General features: G+C 31.9%; 3 protein-coding genes across 3 annotated transcripts; 2 read left to right on the top strand and 1 right to left on the bottom strand.

Annotated features, from left to right (window-relative positions):
- Positions 1-1,564: 1,564 nt before the first annotated feature.
- On the bottom strand, positions 1,565-8,361 carry LOC123199370 (aconitate hydratase 1). The gene is made up of 20 exons (XM_044614341.1): positions 8,179-8,361; positions 7,958-8,062; positions 7,524-7,684; positions 7,333-7,425; positions 7,065-7,250; positions 6,728-6,889; positions 6,262-6,406; positions 6,034-6,176; positions 5,903-5,959; positions 5,723-5,802; positions 5,569-5,644; positions 4,757-4,942; positions 4,116-4,183; positions 3,907-4,025; positions 3,694-3,815; positions 3,311-3,409; positions 2,733-3,212; positions 2,326-2,424; positions 1,991-2,233; positions 1,565-1,909 (listed from the first exon to the last, which is right to left on the bottom strand). The coding sequence occupies exons 1-20, from the start codon at positions 8,180-8,182 to the stop codon at positions 1,835-1,837; spliced, it is 2,703 nt and encodes a 900-aa protein (XP_044470276.1). The 5' UTR covers positions 8,183-8,361; the 3' UTR covers positions 1,565-1,834.
- Positions 8,362-16,746: 8,385 nt separating this feature from the next.
- Positions 16,747-18,554, top strand: LOC123198769 (NEP1-interacting protein-like 1). The gene is made up of 5 exons (XM_044613537.1): positions 16,747-17,173; positions 17,483-17,661; positions 17,790-17,873; positions 17,968-18,135; positions 18,226-18,554. Exons 1-5 carry the CDS (start codon positions 17,020-17,022, stop codon positions 18,346-18,348), a joined length of 708 nt encoding a protein of 235 aa, XP_044469472.1. The 5' UTR covers positions 16,747-17,019; the 3' UTR covers positions 18,349-18,554.
- A 3,903-nt stretch (positions 18,555-22,457) lies between these two features.
- On the top strand, positions 22,458-26,341 carry LOC123198767 (receptor-like protein kinase THESEUS 1). The gene is made up of 7 exons (XM_044613531.1): positions 22,458-22,794; positions 23,308-23,511; positions 23,621-23,689; positions 23,789-23,857; positions 23,965-24,027; positions 24,824-25,146; positions 25,641-26,341. Exons 1-7 carry the CDS (start codon positions 22,596-22,598, stop codon positions 26,106-26,108), a joined length of 1,395 nt encoding a protein of 464 aa, XP_044469466.1. The 5' UTR covers positions 22,458-22,595; the 3' UTR covers positions 26,109-26,341.
- The last annotated feature ends 137 nt before the right edge of the window (positions 26,342-26,478 follow it).

Raw genomic sequence — 26,478 nt, 5'->3', positions numbered from 1 at the left:
ACAGAGCTTGAGTTCAACGAGTTGGGAGATTGCATACTCAATTTTGAGCTCAAGATATGAACGACTAACTCTAACTCGGTTCAAATAAGTACGTCAAATCCTGTAATTTATAAATTTTTCAACAATCCTCTTATGTTTAAAATTAAAGAATAAGGTTTTATGAGTGTAAGTGTAGATGGTAAATTTTTAGAGATTAGTTAATATTTTACTAGCACCAAGTAACAATAAGCTTGAGCTCAGTTCAATAGTTGAACTTGAGCCATGGAGTTCGAGCTTGGGTTCTTCCTAACAATAAATGAGTCAAACTTGGCTTGAGTCGATTGCTGTCCTACCTGGTGGGGCTGAGAAGAAGATGCAAAATTCAACAGGGCAAAAACGTGGAGGCACTGAAAAACTGCAAAATTTCATGGCACTTGGCATGAATTTCCAACTTGTTTTACGACAAAACATTTAGAATAGTATTTATGTATTTATTTTGAATATATAAATCGATATATATTTATATGTGTCATTATATAATTAAATATTATTTTATTTTTAATTTAAAATTATTCATTGTATGACGATATATATAAAAATATCTATTTATATATACGTATAATTATATTAAAAGATTAATTATAGAGATTTAACCATTACAACATCAACCTACAGTTAACGTTTGACTTTGTGTTAACAGACAATTGCATTTAAATTTATAAGAAACAAAAACATTAAGAAAATGTATTTAAATTTGAATTGTATTCAAATTTATGTCGGCAATTTTCAATTGGGTGAATAGATTGCGTATTTGCCACTTTTAGTCTAATCACTTGTACTTTGTTCAATTCGAATTCGAATTAGGAATTCCACTTTCATTTACATTAAATAGGAGTGGGTTTGAGTCAGGTAGAGGCCTAACAAAGAGCCAATTTGAGCTCAATATGAATCTACAAAGTCCAACTTCAACTCACTCAAATTAGTTAACCAAAAAAATTAACATGGGAGCAATAAAACTATAGAGAAAGAGGAGTCAAAGTCTAAATAAGAGTCATGTTGAATTTGATTCAAATTTGGAAAATCTCACATAAACTTGATATAAATCTAAAATATCCAATTTGAATTCATTCAAACTAGTAAACAGTGACATCAACAAGGGAGCAATAAAACCACCAAAACAAATCAGAAAAAAAAGGAAACCTCAAAACATATAAAGAATATTCAAAAAAGAAAAACTTTTATAAAAATTATTGGGAAACTCTTAACTCGAGTTAAACTATCAAATTAGAGTTATAACTTAAGTTTGATATGTTTAATCCAAATATGGATTCAAATCCTTATAAACTTGAATTGAATCCACCCAAAACGTCTGCTTCAAACCCATATTTTACGTTTAATTCAAAAAAGTGTTTTTGTATACTAGGAGTATACCACTCCAAATTTTACAATCTTAACAGGACTTGATCCGTCAGAAAATATGGGTTCTAATCTCAAATATTAACACGCTCGAAGTTATTATAACTTTGGATTAACAACTAACTTCACCTCCAACTTAGGTGGACAATTTAAAAAAAAAAAAAAATCATTTCTCATCAAAATTTTGTCCCGTAGATTGTATCATCTTATTATTGAAAATTGAAGTGTTTAGCGTCCCGACCTCAAACCCTCCCAATACAACGCATTTTAAAAACTACTGCACTGACACTCAAAGTTAGCCATTTAGCGGTTTAATTTATTCACTAAATCTAGTCCGGACTGCTTCAGAATTGGAACAATGCACCATGTTGCTGTATGATGCCGAGAAAATTTGCTACCGGCACAAAGCTTCCATGGTAGAAAAGGGGTTTCCAGCGAATCATTGATTTGCTTTGATCAAGTTCCTTATGACATATTGCAGAATGCCTCCGTGATCAAAGTAAGCCAATTCCACCTGTGTCGAAACTTAGAGCATGAGCTACCAATTCAAATGAGTGCGAATCCAGAGAAAAGCATAAGTAGGTAATTATGTTACCTCTGTATCGAATCTTAGTATGCACGTGAATGATTTGCCACTGTCGGTAGCCACAGTGACATCCTGACCAGGTCTGATTTCACTCAAACTGCTTGGAAGATCAATGGTGTAGCGTTCATGCCCGGTCAGTCCAAGTGTGTCGGCATCTTCCCCAGGGTTGAAGCATAAGGGAATGATGCCCATACCCACCAAATTACTACGGTGAATACGCTCAAAGCTTTTTGCAATCACAGCTTTCACACCCTGGTTTAGATTAAAACTTCAGAAATTGCCACAAGAGTGGAAAATGATAAAAACAGAAGTTAAATGAAACCAGATGAATCATAAGGGTATACCAATAACATTGGACCCTTAGCAGCCCAGTCACGAGAACTTCCACTCCCATACTCAGCACCAGCCAAAATAATGGTATCGTGCCCCTCGCTCTTGTACCTCTGTTTTCGGAAGAGTATTAAACTGGAACTAAAAAAAGACATTCTTTGGACTTTCAATTATGACTAAAAAATAGTAACTCTGAGCTATCTTATGAATTATTTTCCTTGTTTTCTTTCACAGGAGAAATATGAAGTTGGTATCGAATAGGTGATTTGGGAATCTCTACAATGGCAACATTGACTATAGACTTTTCTCCAACTAATACTTTGAACTACTTTTATCCATTTATTCGAATTCAGTCATAAAGGAATAGGCCCAAAACATGGAATATTGACTAAAAAAGAATTTTGTTGAGAAAATAAATTACCATGGCAACATCAAACACAGAGAGCTTTTCCCCTGTTGGAACATGAATTGTTTTAGGCCCAACTTCTCCATTCAACAATTTGTTGACGAGACGAATATTAGCAAAGGTGCCCCTAGCCATAATCTCATCATTACCACGGCGACTTCCATAAGAGTTAAAGTCTCTTCTATCAACACCGCGTTCCATAAGATATCTAGCTGCAGGACTGTCCTTGTGAATGCTGCCAGCAGGTGAGATGTGATCGGTTGTAATACTATCCCCAAAATTGAGCAAGCAGTAAGCGCCCCTTACACCATGGGCACCCGGAGGTGACATGGTCATGCTTTTAAAATAAGGTGGCTCATGTATATAAGTTGAATTTGCATCCCAAGCATAAAGAGTGCCAGAAGGTACAGATAATTGATTCCACATGGAGTTCCCTTGAGTGATGGCTTGATATGTGGCCTTAAACATATCAGGCAGTACATTTGCTTGAACAACCTAATGCAAGTACAGGGAAAAAAAAAGAAATGAAAATTCAGTGATCTTTCAAATTTTTATGATCTAGAAGTGACACCATAGAAGGTTCAGTACATCACCTGTGCAACTTCTACATTGGATGGCCAGATGTCCCTTAGATGTACCTTCTTTCCGTCTTTCCCCACCCCAATGGGCTCTGTTTCAAAATCAATATTGACCTAAAGCATTGCTTCTCGTTAGAAATACTTGATCCCAGAAATTGCATAAAATCAACAAAAATGAACTTTTATACACTATCATTACAAGCACAGACGAAAAAAGTTGAACATAAAAATAACAAGTCAATTTTAAATATTCAGTAGTTTCTAGATGAGCACTACAACAAAATTAGAAGTTCATATAGTATGACTACAAGCATAGAAATGCAAGAGAGAGAAGCATTGAATGTGAATATAAGAGTTTGCTGGTACATATTCATTCTCACAGAATTAGAGTTACATACTGTGCCAGCCAAAGCATAGGCAACCACAAGAGGAGGGGAAGCAAGATAATTAGCCCTTGTTAAAGGATGAACACGGCCCTCAAAATTACGGTTTCCAGACAACACAGCAGCCGCAACAATATCTAGAATTTCATGAAACAGTAAAAGACAAAGTAACTTTGAAATATTCTCAAGAAAAAAATCTGGAAGATGCTATTTATAGCAGAAAGTGACCGTTTTCAGTAATAGCTGCTGCCACTGCTTCATCAATATCTCCAGAGTTTCCAATGCAGGTAGTGCATCCATACCCAACTATATGGAATCCAAGCTGATTCAAGTACTGCTGTAAGCCACTGCAGAGATAGTTCTTTAACTCAGGAACTTGTAACAAAAACTTTTAACAAAAAATAATGGAAAAACTGTTGTAGATTCTTCCTAAGTACCTGTTCTGCAAGTACTTAGTTACAACTCCAGAACCTGGAGCAAGACTTGTCTTAATCCATGGTTTGACCTGTAAAAAGATGTATTGCAGAAATTCATAATCTTAATCACTGAGAATACTAAATACTCAAAAAGATATTCTTTTTGTATAATCTTTTTTCCAAAAAATTAGCCTAACTGCAAGAGCACTGCCAGCATCCGACCACCATCCTTCCCAGGCCAATGAAAAACAAAATAAGATCAAGAATAAATAAAAGTTAATCTATGATAGTGCTATACAGAGAACACCAGGTACCATGTACCAAGGAATCTTCATTTCACTCATTTGACCAGCCAATATGTATGGCTGTTTGATGACCTTACCTTAAAATACTCAGTTTCTACATGAAAATAATAGTATAGCACACATTACTTTTTTCAAATAGATATCACTGAAACATAGACAATGGGACAATGATGATGACAAAAACAAATTTACTCTAAAATGCAGCACATATCCCATCATATTCCAAATTTATAATGAGGAAATGATTATAGCTCTTTAGATCATAGTTCCATTTTGATTTTGTTTACATTCTTGATTTTATTTGTGATTATATGAAACAATGAACACAGAGTTGGAAGTTGGGAATAGACAACTAACCTCCAATCCTAGCTCACAAGCTTTCTTTGCAACCAAAGCAGCACCAAGCATTACACTAGGATTTGAGGTATTTGTGCAACTAGTGATAGCTGCTATAACAACATCCCCATGCCTAAGCAGTGCAGGAGTCCCATGATATGAGAACTCAGCGACCTTAGTTTGAGCTTCCTTCGGTATAGCAAATCCCTATAATACCAAACAAGAAAAAAGAAAATGATAATAATAAAGTAAGCACAAGAAGAGATATAGAAAGCAAGAGAAAGAGAGATGACGCATACAATTACTTGTCTAATTGACATACTTTGGTAAAAATCGGCCAAATTGGAAACTTTTTTAACATGCTATCCTACATCAAGTTAAACCTGTTTTTCCATCCCTAAAATTCAAAAGTGCCCTCTCAGATTATAATGATGTAAAACTAGAACTCCAGAAACTTCACTAAACAGAGCTAACTATGCCTCTAAATTACTAATCTGAGTTAGATGTAATGTGAAATTCACACCATAAAACAAACTAATAGCTGTAATATCACTATCCTTTCAATAATATCACCTCAATCCCCAGGATTTCATATCAATGTCTTGTAAAGTCTCACCCTTCTATATAGCAATTTCAAGATAATTTCTTGATTATACGAATGAAAATTTTCATCATTAGTTATTGCAAGATTCTTTTATGTCAGAGATAATGACTTTCTATCTGCTCATACAACATTGATGATCACCAATTACAAAACCCGGGTCCCCTGTACATGATACTTATGCCCAGGACATGTCAAATAAGGTCCTGTCTATGTTTGGCAGGTTCCTCACCTTGAATCCAACTCTATTATCCAAACATGCATGCCAATCTGCTTTCATTTCTCTCAATGGAACTCGATCATGTGGCCTGCAATACATTGACAATCAGAGACACGGCACAAAAAATTGGAATACTAAAAATGGGAACATAGGATGTAAGCTCTACCTCTTGGGCCCTGAAATGCAAGGTTCGACATCCTCAAGATTCAGTTCAAGACAAGATGAATACGCTCTCTCACTCTGAGGCTGAGTTCATAAACAATTTCAGAGTCAAAAACTACTTTATTGAACATGTTGGATAGAGAATTACAGTAGAATGAATAATAATAAAAAGGGCTTAATTAACCTCACTGTAGTCAACAAACATCCTATTAGCCCGCAAATAGGATTCTATCATGGCAACCTGCATTATGCCAATGAATCAGTCCATCATGAAAAGCCAGATCACATCAAACAAAATTTATGCTGATGGCCTACCGTGTCATCACTTCGGCCAGTCAGTTTCAGATACCGCAGAGTGACATGATCTACTGGAAAGAATCCCATGGTTGCACCATACTCAGGAGACATGTTGGCAATAGTGGCACGGTCTGCTAATGAAAGTTCACTCATGCCTTCCCCTGCATGCAAGCAACCAGCATCAGCAACTCATCGACTTTAAATTAACCACATGGACAGATCAAATGGTTATAACAATGAGCATACCATAGAATTCCACAAATTTGCCAACAACCCCATGCTTCCTCAGCATTTGAGTTACAGTCAAAACCAAATCAGTGGCAGTAACACCATCTCTCAGTTTTCCAGTTAGTTTAAACCCAACAACACCAGGCAAGACCATGCTCATAGGCTGCATGCAGAAAAAAGAAAAGAAAATAAATGTCTTTTGACTAATAACAACAGGAGCAAACCACTCTAACCTTCTGCTTTTGAATTTACAAGGGATAACTTATGCAAAATACACAAGTGTGAAAGTTTTTTAATCTAAAAACCTCTTTTATTATTAACTAATTAAAATACAATACGTTAGTTACATCCATGACTACAGATCATTAACTAGAATAAAAAATTCTGTAAAATCCTTCGAACTTAATAGGAGAAACCCTGAAAAAACCAGCACATTATCTAGCCCCAAGAACTCTAAATGGTATTTCAAGGTAAATTATTTTACCTGGCCAAGCATTGCAGCTTCTGCCTCTATTCCACCAACTCCCCAGCCAGCAACCCCCAATCCATCAATCATAGTAGTATGTGAATCTGTTCCAACGACACTATCAGGATAAAGCATGCCATCTGTGTTGAACACAACTCTTCCAAGGTATTCCAAATTGACCTGTGGTTGAAATCACACTCTTAATACCTTATCAAGACATGAGAAAACAACATATGGAAACACAAAATATCAATTTTCAACTAGTAAGAAAATCCCAAAGATTAGCACTGCCACCAAAGATATATCATTCTTTATGTTACCTAATCTACAACCTCATATAATGCTTGTTCATTACCTGGTGGACAATTCCTGATCCAGGAGGCACAACGAGCATGTTGTGGAAAGCATTAGAACCCCACTTAAGAAAAGCAAATCTCTCTCTGTTCCTGTGGAACTCAAGTTCCATATTTGCCTGCACTGCATTTTCTGATCTTGCTACATCAACCTGAACTGAATGATCAATAACAAGATCAACAGGAACCTGCATGAATTACAGTCCATATCAAAATACCTTCAAAATTACAGTGTATTTAACTATATTCATCCACAGAAGTTAAACTCACTAATGGATTAATTTTATTAGAATCACCACCAAGCTTGTTCATAGCATCTCGCATACAAGCAAGATCAACAACAGCAGGAACACCGGTAAAATCCTGAGAAAAAAAAAAAAAGAAAAACATTGTATCATCCTTAAACAACAACAAAAGCATTCACAGCTAGAGTTTCTTTGCACATTTTATTTATCATTTACCTGAAGAAGCACTCTAGCTGGCTTAAACGGAATCTCAACTTGCTTCGGTGCTGTATTTTCCCAATCAATAATCTTCTCAACATCCTTACTCTTAACTTCAAACTCATCGCAGTTACGAATAGCTGATTCCAAAAGTATCCTAATCGAATATGGAAGCTTATCTGCAACAACACCAAATCTCCTCATCAATTCAAATTTTCAACTCTTCTCTCATTTTTTTTTTTTCCATTTTTTCCTTTTTTTAAAAATTAAATAAATAAACTAATCCCTACTTGTTTGGACAGAATATTCGAAAAGTTTCCAAAACAACTTGACCTACTTTCTAATCGTCCTAGGAATCCAGATCATCATCAACCACATCACACAATTATATTCTTATTAAACTTTCCCTCCGTTTCTCACAAACCAAACAGAAAGTAAACAAAGACACTAACCAATTCGAGGATCGTTCAGAGCCGGCAAGCTATAGTACTTGCCAAATTCACCACCGTCAGGCCTCTCGAGAGTTTTCAATATGCTCTTGAAAGGATTCCCCGCAGCTATCAAATCACAAATCCTCCGTAATCAGATTAAATTACAGTGACACGCCAAGAAAATTAAAATTAAATCATTTCAAAAACCGATTTCAAATTTAAAAAAGAAATACAAAACTCACCCATACTGAGACGAATTAATTTTACTTTTTTAAATATATTTTCTGGACTGCTAAAGAAATGATGAATGTGTGAGATCTAAGAAGATAAGGGAAGTAGGTGAACAATGAAATCTTTTGCACAGAAGATATTGACCAAAATATATCACTGCACGGCGGCACATGTTCAATTCATTTTTGGTAATTTTCTTATGGTGCCTATTTTAGTTTGGTATATTCGACCTGCCTAGAATCATCTGATGCCAGAATTCGTTTAATTACCAGTTCGTCCCTGATGTTTAGTGTCAGCGTAGTTTATTATAAGAAAAGTTTTTCTAACATTTTGGGCCTGACATAGGGACTGCTAATACATTAATTATTTAGACAATTAATAGGGATGTTTGAGAAAAATCCATAAACCAGACAGAACTGGATGACCAAAAATTTGGCTCGATCATCTATTAGGGTTTTGGACAAATCAACCATTTATTATTTATTTATATGATAATATATTATTTATATATTTAATTATATATATAAAAATATATATTTAATTTATTATTTAATTAATAGATCGAAATATATGAAATTGAACTTAATAAATTCTATCAAATTACGATTTAATTATCGAATCAAAACAATAAAGTTGCCATTTTAACTTCGTATAGTTAAAAGCTTTTTTAAATTTTAATAATGTCATACAAACCTCACATATCCAACCGACCGGTTATGTCACAAATTGATTTTTTGTTGAATTTAACACTCGATTTAAATTTAAAATATTGATTAATGCCTTTGCTATGATAGAAAAATATTACCAATTCTAATATTATCAACAAAACTCTCAAAAATCCCGACAAATAAGAAAAATGGCTCTTATAAATTATCCTAAAATAAAATAAAATAAAACAAAGGGCTAATTTGTTTCGAATCTTTCGAACGTCATCTCCCCATGGTTGGTTTCATTTTGTTTCTGACAAGTATATGATCAAGGCCCGAAATGAAGCCCAATTAACTAGAAGTCACGTGCCCATCACAAAAAAACTACGTCGTATTTGGCAGACCGAGGCGAATGTCGGTTTGACAATTGAAGCACTTTTTTACTGCTAATGACATAAATAACACTTTATCACAATCAAGAGGACTTACTCGCAAGAGGGATCGACGACATAAAATTTATCTAGTGAGAAAACTTGTTATACTTTTAATTACATAGATCTATTAATGTAAAAAATTGCAAAAAATGAGAAATACAGAGGACTGTAACGTGCAATTTGATGCAGAAAATTATGAGCACAACAAAGTTTTTAAAATAGTTCAACTGCTAATTAGAATCTTATACTCACTATTATGTTATTAAATTTTGGCCAAAGGATTACTTCCCATCCAAAGTATGCGGTTTTCTCAATTCTCCCTCGTTAACTTTAAAAATCTCATTTACCCACCATGGGTTGTTAAAATTAACGGAATCCTAACCCCTGAAAAATTTATCTCATTTTTTCTCTTAAAATTTTAAAAACTAACAATTTTCCTCCAACCAAAGTTTTAAAAAACAACATTTTCCTTTTAAGGTTTTCAATTTTTTAGAGTTAGTTTTCTAGCGCTGTTTCTTCCTCTTCAGTGACCTCCAGGTGATGCCTTTCCTCTCCGATGCTGCCTCCTTCTGGTGATTGTCCTGAGCACGATCATCGACAAATACGAGGTCTTTGTCGACGACCGTGTCTTCATCATCGACGAAGACCTCGACTTTGTCAACGATCGTGCCCAAGACAACCGTCAGAAGGAGGTCGCGTCGAAGAGGAAGAGACATCGCTTGGAGGTCGTCAGAGAGGAAGAAACGACGTCGAAAAACTAACTTTGAAAAATTGAAAACCCTAGGGGAAAAAATGCTATTTTTTAAAATTTAAGTTAGAAAAAACTGTTAGTTTGTAAGGTTTAAGGGGAAAATAAAATCAAATTTAAGTTTATTTTTAATAATACAGATAAAATAATGATTTTACTCTTGAAACCATTAATTTTAAACAGTTACAAGTAGATAAATAAAATTTTCAAAGTTAATATGAGAAACTTGAGAAAACAGCATATGTTGGGTGGGACATAGTCCTTTGGCCTTAAATTTTCGACAAAAGATAAGCAAAGTGACAATATTTCAATATGGTCAAAGACAAAAGATGAATATGATTGGATAATTGTTGAAAATAAATTTATCTCATTGACAAGTTCATGAGATTGATTAAATCTGTCGTATCTAAGTCATTTCTGTATCTTTTGATAGAAAGCTATCTATTCATATTTTAAATGGACCCGTACATAATTGACATGGCTAGATAGTACATAAAATTCACAAAGCTAGTGGCCATTTTTGTTATCAAATCATCGGGTGGGTAACATTGCACGATGGAGATACTAATTAAAATAATTATAATTTTTTGTTTTTTATATGTATATAATTATCTTTTTTTTATTATATAAATATACCCACTTTTAATTAGATTTTTGTTTAAAAGAAAAAAATTATAAAATTTGGAATTAGTTGGGTCGATTGGCCTATCAGCTGACAAAAAAATTAGTTAGTGAGGTACTTAGCTAGTCAACTAATTTTTTAAAAATAAATTGGTTGATTCAATATTTGGTCGGTCGACCGACTATCTGGCAAACTTTTCCATTGTTAAAATCATCGAAAAAATTTATATTTTTATCTCATTTTATCTTATATCTTAATCATGATTAGGCGAGTAGATGAGTTTTATATTTTGACTGAGTGAATTTATGTTTGGCTGGAAGAATCTTGATTGGATGAATACAAAATCTAAGGATATTTTAAAAAATTTATATTGTAAGTTATATATATATATAATTAAAAAATGTGTATATATATATATATGGAAAAGAAAAAAATGAGTTATTTTAATTTATTACCGGTAATATATCCAAGCAAAGATTTATAAGTAACATGAATGGGACAACAATTTTTAATAAGAAAATTACATATAAGATAAAGGAAGTTATCGATCACATTAATCTTATAAAATTGAGATAACTTTGTCATGATTATTATTTTGTATCTATAAAAAATAAAGATGAAAAGTGATTAAACGCATCACGATATTGTAAAAATTTATCATTCTCATTGTTTTTAAGTGAATAAGTGTTTATTCGTACATTAAATTAATTCGCGGGTAAATATTATAACTTATAATTATGTGTTGTTCATATTACTAATTATTATATGATAAATAGTTATATTTTATAAGTTTGAAGGATGAAAAAGTTTTAATTACCGAAAACGATTTGACAAGAAGAAGAGAAAGACACATCAATGATCAACGGTCTATATTAAGTTGTAAAGTTTTGTTTCTTAAAACTTCACCTTTTTGCCGTCCCCTTCACACATTTGAACAACCATTCTTTGATTGATAGCTTTCATATCACATGGTAGTATTAATTTCTTCCTGCGATGAATCTTGTACCACTTCAAGGATAAAAGTGGGTTTTCCATGTGCCCATAATTTGGATTGCGACAGAAGAAGCAATTGCCCATTCACTCAAAACCCCCATCTTACACCCTTCAATAATGAAGCTTCGTACCTATCACAGGTGAAACAATTGGTTAACATGTGAAATGGTAAATGCAAGGTAAGAGAATTTAGGTTCGATTTTACACTCTAACAAATAGATATTGATTCATGAGATCAAAATTTGATTAATATTAGATAAATATAAAAGATTACCAAATAAAAAGAGGGAGCACTTAACACATACGGATTAATTGATAATAGATATCTCTTTTGTACTTAGGATCAATCTTGTTATATCCTAGGTCAGAAAATATGGGCTCTTGAGCCCCACAATCTTCATTTTCAATCCCCATTCAAACACTCTTTTTGTAATCTTTATACATATTTCATCGAAGTATTCTTTTCAAGCCATTAACATTATAACTGTAGATATAAGATTTCGAGCAATGAGCTGACCCATGTTAAAAAAACTATTATATATTTAATTTTCTTTCTACATTTAACTTCTATCTTTATGTTTATTATCGAATCCTTAATTAGTACTACTATCACAACTTAACTTACCCAAAACTCAAAATTACATACTTTAGTTGGTGAAGAAAATGTCATTAATGTGTAGAGGTTCATTTGGATAATGACAAATTCCTAAACACAAAACAAAACAAACCCTAATCTCTATCCTCTCATCAAATTTGGTTTTCTGTCTTGCGTATTAATAAAATTATCACAAGTTGAGCCCACAGTTTTGCTACGTAACCACTACCTTTTCTTCTTCTCTCTTCACAATTTACGAATTTGGTCGAATAGAAACTTGGCACTCTTAATCTCTTATACTTTAAGCATACATAGAATAATACAAGTGGTTGACTTAATGATGATTAGTTGTTCTTTAACCATCACATTCTTGGTCGGATATAGTTTAACCACCATTAAGGCAGAATTTAGTAAAATACTAGGTAAAATTAATGAAGGGGACATCCATGCACATGAACAAAGATTATTATTATTATTATTATTTTCCAGGGGATACGCAGCCTGAATCTTTTGGTTGTTAGCTCTGAAGATCTTTTCCTTTTCGTGTTTACTCTTGAAGAAGATCCAGTTGCTTGTTTGTTTATTAGGAAAATTTTGATTTAAGCTACTGCATGTATGCATGGTGACGATGATGGAGACTTCGAAGATATCAGTATAATTTTCTCTGTAGTTTAATTAATTGCAGTGTCCCCCTTGGGGTTTTATGCCTCCACCCAGCCACCCCCCAATTGTCCAAAGTTTGTAAAAACTGATAGTTTAGAAGTGGGTCACACTTAACCTAGGGATGGTTGTGATCTGAACTGGCTCAAACTCGAATCATTATTTAACTCTAATAAGTTGAATTTGAGTTAAAATCTTCAGTAACGATCTCCAGTGTGGCTTAAGATCACATCAGTCTTGCTTCATCAACAATATTTTTATGGTCAAATGACCATTTCTCATCCAAGATTTGATAAAATGATATATTCTCACATTTTAAATGTGAAAAAAAAAAACCAATCATTTTCAAATCTTGACAGTAAAAAATGAATGGAAAAATGATTTTTCCAAACTTAAAAAGTGAAAACCTATCATTATATCAAAGCTAGGAGGGAAAATAGTCATTTGGCCTTTTTTTTTTTTCAAGTTTTAATTGGCGATTTTCACCAAAATCCCTTAAAAACAGGGTAGATTTTCCACGTATTTGAAACAGTAGGACAAGACATCAATAGACTAAAATCACAGGGGTGATTCAATACTTTGCACAGGGAAAAAAAAAAAAAAGGGATTTTGCACACTGGCGAAGGAAAGAGACAGTGGCAAATTGAAGAAGATGTTCCACTGAATCCACAGGAAATTTCGAGCCCTTATCGAGCAATGTTAACTTAGAAGGAAAGAAAAGATAGACATTAATTTATTGAGACGTCCATGTTGCCTCAGACTGAGAATTTTGCCTCCAATTTTTTCATATATTTGGACTACCAGATTGACTTGACGTTGATACCCCAACCTAATTCAATTTGCTTAAGCATTTTTAAGGTGTCTTTTTTTTTTTTGGCAGTTCTGTCGAAACCTGGAAAAAATATTGCAAATTAATCGAGAGCAACAAATGTTTTTATATCCATTTTTAATAAGATTTAGATTCATAATTCCCAAAAGATCTAAATTATAATTGAATTCACTGGTCTAGTTTTATCCTTAAGGTGTTTAGACCAATGTTTTCGAATTCAAACCAACCGTTGATTTGGTGGAGGGGTGATTTACTCTACCTACTAGTCTGATTGATAATAATTTTTTTTAATTTATCATTAAATATATAATTTAAATTTTTTTAACCCTAAAATAATCGTACACATGTTCAAATTTTATAGAAAATATCTTAAATTCAATTTCTGAAAATGATTTTTTTTTAAATTGATTTTTTATATTTATCGAGTTAAATTCAATCTTTTATCTAGTCCAATTGGGCAATTCAAGCAATTCAATTTGATTTAACTTTTAAAAAAAAAAAATCTTCAAACAAGCTAGAACTATGTTAGTTGATGGGTGATAGTTCAAAACCTATGGTTTAAACAGAAAAATATGCATACTTTATTTTGGATTACTCATAAATACAATTTTGTTCAGCGAAATCTATATTATTTTAATATATTATCATGTCTTTTGTTATTATAAAATATTTATTATTAATTATTTATGAAAGAGAACCAAAATAAATTTTTTGTTATTACTAAAAATCCAATAGATTCTTATTCTTAAAAAAATCATAAAATGACTCTTTATAAATTAAATCATAACAATGTTTTACGATAATGTGCTAAGTTGAATTATATTAAACCTCGAAGATTAATTGAATCAGTAGAGCATCAAAAATTTTTACGATAAAAATCTGAATTCGAATCTTTATTATATTTATAAAATCTTAAGTTATTTAAGATCATTATATCTCAAATTTATCTTATTCAATCAATACGGATAAAATCTTCGGTTATAGGTGTACACATATGTTGATGCAGAATCACCGGCCGAAAAGGTCAACTACATTAGTATTGTCGGCCTTTCATTTCAAATTTGGGCAGCACAAACAATAAAAGCAGAAGAAAATTTATGTGGCAATTTCTTATTTGGCGTCTCAAGCGGTTACGCGGTTGAAGATTGACGTATGTAAGGTGGAAACCAAATGCTATGCTCCCTATAATTAGTCAATGCATGGGATCGAAAAGTCATAGCTAAATATTGAATTAGGTGCGAGGCAAAAAGAACTTGTTCCAATTTTGATATTATTTCCTAGTTAGATCATGAGTCCATTCATTACATCATTTAATATAATATATATAAATTATATTTTTCACCTAAATTTAAATATAAATCAAATCAAATTTAAATAAGAGTTAGTTTAAACTTGTGATTAATTTAAATTTAAAATACCCAATTTAAAATTTAATATAACGTGTTCGAATACCAAAAAAAAAGATAAATAATTATCAATAAGATAAACTTTAATATGATAATGCTAACACCATAAGAGGGTCTAAATTGAACCCAATTTGAATTGAATTTTCTTCAATTCTAATTTGATTTGCAATTTTGATGTTATTTCCTAGTTAAATCTTGAGTCTATTCCTTATATCATTTATTAGAATATGTGTAAATTACATTTTTCCGTTTAAATTTGAATTCAAATCGAGTTAAACTTAAATAAGAGTTAGTTCAAACTTGAGTTTGATTTGAATTTAGAGTGATTAGTTTGAGATTTAATATAGAGCGTTTGAATGAAAAAAAAAAAAAATTATCGATAAGACGAACTTTAATATAACAACATTAACACCATAAAAGGGTTTGAGTTGAACTCAATTTAAATTAAATTTTCTTCAATTTGAACTTGACTTGTTCAAATTGAACAACAATATAAACTCAAGTTATCTAGATCGAATTCACCCACCCCTACAAGCTAATACCCCTTGAATTAGTGAATTGAACCTAATATAATATTTTCTTTGTAACAAAAAATCTCATCTAAATCGGCTGGTTATATGGAATTAGAATACCTTATAATTATTAAATAAAACAAATTAAAATTTTAATTTTAATATATTATCAAAACCAGATATGATAATTTTGGGTAGATCACACTTTCCAAGCAACTATTCTGCACTCTACCAACCTTTTTTTTCATTTAATTTATTAAATGGTATTTTATATATTTTATAAATATAATAAAATCTTTTAAATATTTAGACAACCCTGTCGACATGTTTATTCTAGGATGCACTAATTTTTACAATATAAAAAAAAAAAACACTTTTTCGGGCCCATTTTTCTACCAGAATACTTCTTCACCCGTGAACTTTAAAAATGACACTTTTCCGCCTTCTTTTAAATTTCAATAGTAAAATTCATTAATCTTTAGGATATATACACTTAAAAAGACAAAAAAAAAAAAAAAACCTTTATTATTGTTGGTGTTACTAAAACTAAACAATATTTTATCTTTAAAACTTAATCAAATATATTTTCACCCGGAGCTTGTAGTAATTTTATGATTAATAATTATAAAAAAGATATATAAAAATTAAAACAATCATTGATGATAGTTAGAATCGCATTGAGATGATATGATTTCTTTTGAATCATATTTCGATGTAATTCTTGATAAATCACACTATCTCAATGAAATTCATTAAAATCATATCAGTATGGTGTTTGATTAGACTTTTTAAGTGTGTGATTATAATTGTTATTAACGATTTTTTTCGTTTGATGACTATTTTAATTTTACTTTTTAGGGGTTTGATTTTTTCAATTGAAGGTAAAAATATATTTGAAAATAGAAAATACTATAATACATATTTTATAATTGTATAAAAATACATTTTACTGTTACTACTAATGTTTGAATTTTGAGGGAAGATAAAAAAGTTTCATGTTAAAAATTCTAGGGTGAAAAAGGTTTACTGAGGTAAAAATAGGGTGGGAGACAGCCGTTCTCCCCAATAACTATACCCCGAGCAACACGTCTAGAATCGTCAAACGAAGTTTCTCATGATCTTTCCAATCAAATTTTCAAGCTTTGATTTTTCTTTAGATATATTTCTTTCTTTGAGATTTTGATTCAAGGAAGACAATTGAGAGAGAGAAAGAAAAAGCCAAAAAGAAAATTGGAAGCTTTAAATGCGAGTTAGTTGATACAGCCTCTTTTCATTTTCTCTTAGGTACTAAGAATACAAAACCCATCCTATCTTCTGATATATAAGGACAATATCTTTTGTAGATCACAACACCCACCTTTGCTTTTTTTGTTACATCGGAAAAAAAAAACTAGGAATCTGAATCAATGGAGTTTTATGCATACCCATCTCGTTTCTCTCTGTCTTCTTTCTCCTTGTTTGGGAATTTCTATGAAAGAGTCAAAGATTTCTGTTCTTTCGCCGTTTCTGCCATTCTTGGGAACGTTTTCTCGGCGATCTTCACTTTTTTCTTTGCGTTAGGTTGGTATCGGTTGCCTTTTCTTTATGGCCTTTTCTGTTTTGTTCAACATTATATTTGGTTTTTATTTTTGGACTCTTATTTGTTATTGACATGATAGATTGTTTTTGACCCTGATCTGCCAATGCTATATTTTTGCCTTGCCATTTTTTTATATAAGGTTATTTTGAATTTATATGGAGACAATGATGTAGGAGCATTTCATTTTTGTAATTATGTTAATGATTTTTGCGTGTCAAAAAAGTTGTCTTTTGAACATTCTGTATTGTGCGTATTTGTTTGATTTGAATTTGACATTTTGTGTAATATAGTGGGCACTTTGTTGGGAGCCATGACTGGAGCTTTAATAGGACAAGAGACAGAGAGTGGGTTTGTTCGAGGGGCTGCAGTTGGGGCCATTTCTGGAGCAGTTTTCTCCATTGAAGTCTTTGAATCTTCTCTTGTTCTTTGGCAGTCTGATGAATCTGGAATTGGGTGTCTCTTGTACTTGGTAACCAATATGTCCATACCTTTGCTGCTGCTGCTAATATGATTATTACACAAATATAATCCCAATTTGTTAAAGTCTGTTATAATTGATATCATTTAACCAACTTATAATCTTTACAAACTGCACAGATTGATGTGCTTGCAAGCCTTCTGAGTGGGAGACTTGTGCGTGAAAGAATCGGTCCAGCCATGCTCAGTGCTGTTCAGAGTCAGGTATTATGCAACAAAATTTGCAGTTTCTGATGTATTATTAGGCTTCCTTTGATCGATTGTAATGTGGAAATGGTCTCAATTTGTTGTGTATCAGATGGGAGCTGTGGAAGTAAGCTTTGAGGACATGCCTAACATCTTTGACACCAGCTGCTCAAAAGGATTAACTGGAGAATCCGTTGACAAGATACCAAAGATCACAATTAGTACTGATAACAATGTAGACGATTCTGGGGAAAAAGTCTCTTGCTCAGTTTGCCTTCAGGTTCGGCCATTATTTTCAAGTTGACTATCACAATTGTAATCAGCTGTGAATACACAATCTAATCGAAACAATTTCATTTTGTTTATGCAGGATTTTCAGCTTGGAGAAACAGTTAGAAGTTTGCCTCATTGCCATCACATGTTTCACCTGCCTTGCATAGATAAGTGGCTCCTCAATCATGCTTCATGCCCATTATGCAGAAGGGATCTGTAACTCTGCACGTTGTAAATTACCTGGTGGTAAAAAAATTTCTTTAATTATTTATACGATCATCGCCTTTACGGTTCTTGTATTTCAGTTACCCCTCTGCTTCTCACCTTCTCTGTAGTACTTCAACCATGCCTCAATTAGGATGTCTGTATGTGATTTTGATGATCCATATGTATAAAAATTTTGAGTTAATCTTTTCACCCTGTTAATGATCTTGCTACCATAAACTTTTGAAGTACAGATCGTTATAGAATGATTTATCTGATAATGTACTAGAAGGAATGTGTTGAAATATGAGTTTTCTTTTTCAAGCCATTAATGGATTTGGTGCATGGGCAGTGTAGCTCCATACCAGTTATTAAAAATGACCATAACCTGTATTGAGGGGACGAACTTATCCCAAAACCCCACTCAAATATATGTTAGCTCATATGCAGGCTCTTTATTCAATTCTGGGAAACATTATGCAGAGGCGGTAGCACCTCCTCATTTATGATTGCCGGTGCATATTTCCTACATTATTGTATAGTTTATGTAGACTTCTGGCAGTTCGTACATTCCTGATGCCGTCTGGTTACAAATGGGGCAATTTGTGTAAAATTGTCTATAATTCAAAGTCAGGCCAGCAATCCTGGATTCTTTCCACACTTTCACCTAAGCAAATCCAGTTGTTTGGAGGATTTTTCGTTTAGTACAAAATATTACTCCTCATGTAAACCCTATTCGGCAGAGTTTAACCATCGAACTGGTAAACTTTGGAGAAATTAACCCAACAATCCACCGTTCAAGTCTCACATTTTAATATGAACATATTAAAAATGTTATTATATGCACTTAAGTCCATTTGTGGAAATTTATGGTCAAATCAAATCCTTATAACTCTACATTTGAAATTTTACATTTTAACTAATTGTTTTACTGACGACGGGTATTTCAAGTCAATCTTTGCACAAGAGAATTCAACAATTTATGTATAAGTTAATTTTTACTAACAAAGATTGAAATTCGATTCCCAATGACTCCTGAAACAATTTGTGCTCATTTGATATTGATTTCTGGGAGATTGGTGAGTGATTGAAAGAGAAAATCTTCACAAATTCTAAATCTGAATCTGAATTTTACCTAAAAGAGGGGGCTGTCATTTAAATATTACAAACGAAGGTGAAGATATGATGAAAGAATAAATAATTGGTCCCTTGGCAACAAAATCAAATTAAGCACCCATGAGTTCTTTCATTATCGCATTTCCTCGAAACTACATAGAATCTTCGACCTCATGACATTTAGGGTTGAATTCAATCAGCACCAAACTTGAACAAAACCCAATATAAGATCAATTGAAATTCAAGAGAGTCAGCTCGAGATTGATGACTCAAACTTGCTCGAAAACAATTTTACTTTGAATTAAATATAGGTTAACTCTAACTTAAACTTGTTTTGTGAAAATGAACTCAATTTTTGGGTTGAACTTAATTAATTTTATGGAATAAACCCAATCCTTTGGTAAAACTTGATTCGTTCTATTCAAGTTTGAATAGTTCTGATCGAATTCAATTCTAATTAGATTTAGACTTTTTTACTATAACATTTTTTCATCCGAAAAGAAGAAACAAGTTAAAATTAGTAGGCCAGAATCTTCACCTAACTCAGTTCATGCAAGTAAAACCGGCCATCCTGCTGAATTCAATTTCATTGATTAATTTGTTTACAAGTAGACAGTATTGCAATGAGAAAATTATGCACATATATAAATACCACACCCCACAGATTCAGAAATAGGTTAGACTGGACCTAACCAACAATTTTTTCTTCCTTATTTAATGGATTAATTTCATATGCCCATAAAAATGTCTCCACAATCTCCAAATAATAATAATTATTATTTTAAAAAAACCCCATATTGGCGGAGTCTTTAATAATTTTAAAGAAATATTTAATGATTAATAAATTATCCGTATCTATTTTGAGTACATATTTTAATATATATCATTATATGATTAGATAATTCTGAATTAAGTATAAAATAATACCCAATTACATAATGACACATATAAATGTGTACCTATTTGTGTACTCAAAGTGAGTACATATAATATTACTCTTTAGTGATTTTATAAATCTAGTAGAGTTTTTCAAACTAGAGATTCAAGCGAAATCGAGGATGAATATGAAACAATTCAAATAAAAAAAATGTTAGTTTGCGTGCGAGTTTGAACTAATTCAAATGGTGAATAATGATACCAAGAAGAAGAGGAAAAATTGTTAAAAAAGAAAAAAATCGTTAGAAAAAAAAAAAACTTCAATATAATAATGCTAACAAATCCTTGAACTCAAATTGAATTGTCGAACTTCAACTTAAATTTGATCCACTTGAACTAAACATAAATTCAAATTAAAACTAACCCATTTCGATTCACCCCTGTTTAAGCTTATCTCTCTCGTATAGATACAAAATGATCCCTATCATATGCGTATAAAAATAAAAAATTCAAGTATTTATCAATAATTTAAAATTATTTGGTATTGGATGTAGAATAAATTGTTGAATTTTTAAATTTTTTTTTGGTGACTTTATTGATAAAAGCTTATAGTTTATTTGTTTATTGATCAAATTTCATAAATAAATAAATAAATAAGACTAGAATTTATTCTCTTTTACAAGCCACAAACTCAAATAGCGTAGGCTTTTTCCTTGAACCACATGTGAACTCTTCATGTTCATTTATTTATTTATTTTTATAAATAATTGAAGGTTCTCGAATTGCAACTTCACCATCTACTTTCTAACAAACAATTGGATAATTTATTTAGAAAACAAAACAAAATCATGTGACTTTATCACGTGTTTGGTTTTACCTATTGAATGTCAATTAATTTTGAAGAAATTATGACATCACCACCAGTTTTATGGCAAAGCAGGACAAAGTCAAATATTGGGAGTAGGTCTGAATTCAATTCGTCTGAATTTGAACAAAACAAAGTTTGAATTGGGCTCAAATTTAAAATCATTTAACTTTGGATTTGATTTAAATTGACTTAAACTGAATATTTGAATTGTTTCAAACTGATTCAATTATGAAAACAAACCAAATCCTTAGCTTGAATTTGGATAGATCGAATTCAACCCTCATCAAGAGATATCTATTAGAGAACTCAAAAATATTTATTTATAAAAAAAAAAAATTAGAAACATGAAAATACAAACATATTCGACATATTTGTTCTTAAAATGATAAATAAAAAATTATAATAATATAATTTGAAGTCATGCTTGAGAATATAATTGATAGTGATTTTTTATGAGTTATGTATACACAGTTTCGGTACATTATTTGAGTATATAGATATTGTGTTAGTATATGATTGAATATTATTTTATCTTTAATTCAAAATCATCCAATCATATGATGTCACATAATCTATGTATATAAATTATGTATTAAAAATATGTACGTATGATTTTATTATTTTTTTATGGACAAAAAACCAATGAAATAAAATACTAATCTAATACAATTATATCTACATTTATACAATTAAATATTTAGATAATATATTATTATATAATTAAATGATTTTGAATTAATAATAAAATAATTCTTATCCAGAGAGTGACACATAATCTTGAAAATCCAAAACCCGGTGCGCATATATAAATTGCCAAAAAGTCTTGGCACGTAATGTGTTCAAGAATCTTTCACTTTGTCTCACATAATCACAATTAATCAAATAATTAAGGATAATTAAGTAATGAAAATTGACAATTAAGTCATCTCATCGGCTACACCAAAGCAATCACAAGGAGACACAATTTGTTTTGCTTGGTTGGATTATTTCCACTTGAATGGCAAATTCTTATCTTATTGCAATACTTAGTTTCTAGAAACGATGATAATTTAATACAATTTGTCAACTTCTTTGATTCGCTAAGTGCCACGTTAATTCTGCATGCACAAACAAGGTTCCTCAAAACGGTCCGTTTTGTGCATGAAGATTTTGGCGTATGTGCCGGCCGTCCACAGAGCGATGTTGCTCGTGACTGACCGAGTCCATGTTGACATTGAGTGTGACTTTTAGCCAATCGAATATAAAAACCCAGTTGAAATGCTTCATGCTCTGCCGGCAGGCAATTGATTTTTCATCTATTTTATCTTCTCTTGAATGAAAAAAATTCAGTGTCATGCAGAGTTAGAGGAGGTGAAAATGGGAATTGCAGAGAAGTGGGTTTGAATTTGAATCTGCAGGTTTCAATGGCGAAGAGATTTTTGACAGAGAGCTCACAACCTTTAGCTAATTCTCCACAGGAAGCTCAGAAATCTGTTCCTTCTCAAGCATACATCTTGGGAAGAATTATTATCGCTGTTTTTGCAGTCTTGGTGGGGTCCTCATTGCTCGTCTTTTTCTGGAAAAAGCTCTGGCCCATTTTCAGGCGAAAATGGCGGCAAAGAGGTCAGTTTACCAAGCTCATAGCATTACTTGTATTCTATGCTTCTAAACATTTTCACTATCGAAACACCCTAAAATTGGTACGGAACATTTTAAAAATATAAAAAATTTGAAAGTTGATTTCATATTTAAGTGTTTTTCACCATTTTAAATTTTAACTTTGATTTCGTCTTTTCTCCTCTCTAACATGTTAGAATTGATTTTTTCTCTATCTTCAGATTCTTCAACTATCAATGCACACTTAAAAAAACAATTTTATCAAATTTAAGATACACTATTTATTTAGTTATCTCTTGATAAACTGAGTCGATTGAGTACACACTTTATTGTAACAAAAAAGTTAATAAATTTTACTAAAATTTAATATTAAAAAAACTTCATATTTTCATATTTTTACGTTTTTTACATTTTCATTTTCATTTTTTCTTTTGAAATTACATTTCTACGTTTCATTTTTTGCGTTTTCGTAATTAATCTATAATTATTACTGAAAATCTACGTAATACTGAATTTCAGGAGGACTGAAAGCTGAAAGTTTAATGTTGAGGTGCTTCGAGCTGGAGGAGCTACAAAGGGCAACTAAGAATTTCAGTCAAGAATGTTTGGTTGGTTCAGGGGCCTTTGGGAATGTGTACAAAGGGACATTTGAAGCAGAGGGCATACTAGCAATCAAGAGAGCTCATGCTGCTTCATACCAGAGTGTTGAAGAATTCAGAAATGGTAATTATCAAGAACAAACTCTTCTTCTGTCAAATAAAAGAACTTTAACAAAGTGTTGAAAGCAAAATATGAGGTTAATTTATTTATGTTTAGTGCTTTTGTGAAACAGAATTGAGGCTGCTTTCAAAAGTAAAGCACAGGAACCTGGTTGGTTTGGTGGGATTTTGCGAAGAAGCTGGTAAGCCAATCAAAATGTTCTCAAAGATGCAGCTGGCCATTTGTGCACAAAACAGACTTGAGTCTTGACAAAATGGTCAATTTTTTTGCTGTATAACAGGGCCCAAAGGAGCAAAAGTACTGGTGTATGAATATGTGCCAAATGGCTCTTTGCTTGACTACATCATAGGTAATGGATTCTGATCTTTTCTGTTCATTACAAACAAAGCATCTAAGGCTTCAAAAAAAGCTTAACACAGAAAAACAACTTTTTGACATTGAAATTGTGGAGTGTAGGAAGAGGAGGAAGAACCTTAACTTGGAGGCAAAGAGTAAACATAGCAATTGGAGCAGCTAAAGGCAAGTGTTTAATTTTCGCATAATTAGTCATACAAAGTAATTTTATGAATGAGGGTAGTAGAATCACGTATCATATGTGTATTAAAATTTTAATTTTTTGAATATTGTATCATGTATCGTATTTTAGAACAAGATTTTTTCCTGTGACATTATCTTACAAAATATCACAACACTCTCAAAATTTTAAAATTTTCTAGAGACACTTTGGACATGTCATTACTTCAAAAATATATATATATCAGTCTATATTAATAAAATTATTGATACGCCCACTTTATTGTACCAATTCTTGATTAACTTTACGATATGTTTCATTTCCCATTTATATTGTGTTTTATTTTACATTATATATATATATACCATATGATAAAAATAACTGTGTACAAATCGACTCACTTGAAGATTAAAGTTTATGAAAATTTTAATATTATTATGGAGGATATTTCGTCATTTCATCTTTAAGTAACAAGACATTTCCCAAAATAATAAAACAATGTGTACTCAGTTTCAAATTCATAATTGGATATTCATATAATGTGTCCTTATATAATTAGATAATTTTATATTAAAGATAAAATAATATTCAATTATATGATGACACTAAATATTTAATTGGATACTCAAAATTAAGTACAGATAATAGTGTTCTTCCTAATATTTAAAATGGTAGGATTTGGAGCTAAATGCCCCAAACCCAGGGCAAAATGTGGATAAGTGTTAACCCTTATAAACATAAGTCGGCACATATATGACAAGCAAGCAATTTTTTAATGAATTTGGTTGAAATTTTTGACAGGGATTGCTCATTTACATGAAGGGATAAAGCCAAGTATAATCCACCGTGACATAAAACCAAGTAATATTTTAGTAGGGGAGGGATTTGAAGCGAAGGTTTCTGATTTTGGTCTCGTGAAACTGGGACCACTTGATGATCAATCACACGTCAGTAGCCAAATCAAAGGGACGCCAGGATATCTTGACCCTGCATATTGTTCAAGTTTTCATTTGAGTCCTTTTAGTGACGTGTATAGCTTTGGCGTCATTCTTCTACAGCTAATTGCTGCTAGGCCTGCCGTTGACAAAACCAGAACTCGACCTCAGTATCACATCATTGAATGGGTAAGAATGCCTATAAGGAACTTGAGATAGGGGGTGTTGGGTGTGGTTTGGCTCAAGTTTAATTTTGAATTCGTGACCTAAGTTTTATTTAAATTCATACTTTGAATCTATTATTCAAATTAATGATTAAAATTCGTAATTCATTTACAAAATGACATCATTTTACATATTATTAAGTAAAACGATGTCATAATGTCAATGAATTATGAACTAACATTAAGAATCTGAATTGCGAATCTAACTAAACTAAATTCGAACCAACTCAAACTATCTTTTATCGAAGCCAAAATCGAGTCATCCTTAATTTTGGTTCCATAAACTCAAACTGAATCATTTTCAATTCGAGTCAAACTTGAGTTATAGGGTATTCAGGCTTAACTCAGTTCGTATCTACCCCTGAATGCTTACTGATATGATTGATTTGAATCTATTTGGTGGTTCACTTCATTGACAATTACATTTTCTTTTTTTTAATTGGTATCATGAAAATGAAGGCAAGGCCTAGCATAGAGAGCGGCAACATAGAACAGATTTTGGATGCACATCTTCTAGCTGCGCCATGCAACAAGGAAATCATGGTAAAAATGGGAGAACTTGGCCTAAGATGTGTGGTGAAATCACCCAAAGATCGCCCTACAATGACTCAAGTGTGGCAAGAATTAGAAGAGGTTCTTTATTCTGTTGACAACTTCGACCACAAACTATCTCTAATGTCGAAAGAGTCTCAAAGATCATCGATAGGACGGTCACGGGAATCAACGGAACAAAGGGCCCAAAAATCTATTGATAATGATCATTCTCAAAGTTTTGTGAGTATAGATGGTGTTGGATTTCAAAGGTTTCGTATTGATATGGATAACCAGTCATTTCAAAGCTCGAGTTTAAGAAAGTTTGAGATAGATAGTATTAGCTTTGATAGTGATAAGAACAATTTGAGAGAGATCAAAGAGGAAACAAATTGAGAAGATGATGTTACTAGTTGAAAATTACATAATTATTGCTTGAGCAAGTCACATTAGTTTGTGCAGACTAGTGGTTTTCAGCCTAAGTCAGAATCGTGAATAACCTGAATAAAGCTTTCCAAGCCTTTGTTTAAAAATACAAATCAATTTTTAAGGCATTAACAGTTTCCATTTTTGTTCTGTTAATGTTAAATTCAAGGTGAAAGAGAAGGAAATTAATGGCTCAAGACATGAAATCCCTAGTGAAGGTTCGTCCACGGATTTCGAACTCGAATTGAATTAAAACTTTAATTTGAATTTAGTTTGTTCCAATCAAACATGAATAAAATAATAAAAATAAAAGGACGATTCCAAAGAGGTAAATGAACAG

This window comes from Mangifera indica, chromosome 16, assembly GCF_011075055.1.
Source record: "Mangifera indica cultivar Alphonso chromosome 16, CATAS_Mindica_2.1, whole genome shotgun sequence".
Taxonomy (NCBI): Eukaryota; Viridiplantae; Streptophyta; class Magnoliopsida; order Sapindales; family Anacardiaceae; genus Mangifera; species Mangifera indica.
This window is presented reverse-complemented; position numbering and strand designations above follow the sequence as displayed.

What these genes read in the sequence shown, in the direction of transcription:
- LOC123198769 (XM_044613537.1), top strand. Translation starts at nt 17,020, where the DNA reads ATGGAGTTTTATGCATACCCATCTCGTTTCTCTCTGTCTTCTTTCTCC. An exon ending in TTGGGTGTCTCTTGTACTTG is followed by an intron (nt 17,662 to 17,789) that starts GTAACCAATATG and finishes CAAACTGCACAG; the next exon opens with ATTGATGTGCTTGCAAGCCT. An exon ending in CTTGCTCAGTTTGCCTTCAG is followed by an intron (nt 18,136 to 18,225) that starts GTTCGGCCATTA and finishes TTGTTTATGCAG; the next exon opens with GATTTTCAGCTTGGAGAAAC.
- LOC123198767 (XM_044613531.1), top strand. Translation starts at nt 22,596, where the DNA reads ATGGCGAAGAGATTTTTGACAGAGAGCTCACAACCTTTAGCTAATTCT. An exon ending in GCGAAAATGGCGGCAAAGAG is followed by an intron (nt 22,795 to 23,307) that starts GTCAGTTTACCA and finishes ACTGAATTTCAG; the next exon opens with GAGGACTGAAAGCTGAAAGT. An exon ending in AGTATCACATCATTGAATGG is followed by an intron (nt 25,147 to 25,640) that starts GTAAGAATGCCT and finishes ATGAAAATGAAG; the next exon opens with GCAAGGCCTAGCATAGAGAG.
- LOC123199370 (XM_044614341.1), bottom strand. An exon ending in AAGCTGCAATGCTTGGCCAG is followed by an intron (nt 6,407 to 6,727) that starts GTAAAATAATTT and finishes TTCTGCATGCAG; the next exon opens with CCTATGAGCATGGTCTTGCC. An exon ending in ACTAAGTACTTGCAGAACAG is followed by an intron (nt 4,026 to 4,115) that starts GTACTTAGGAAG and finishes CTATCTCTGCAG; the next exon opens with TGGCTTACAGCAGTACTTGA.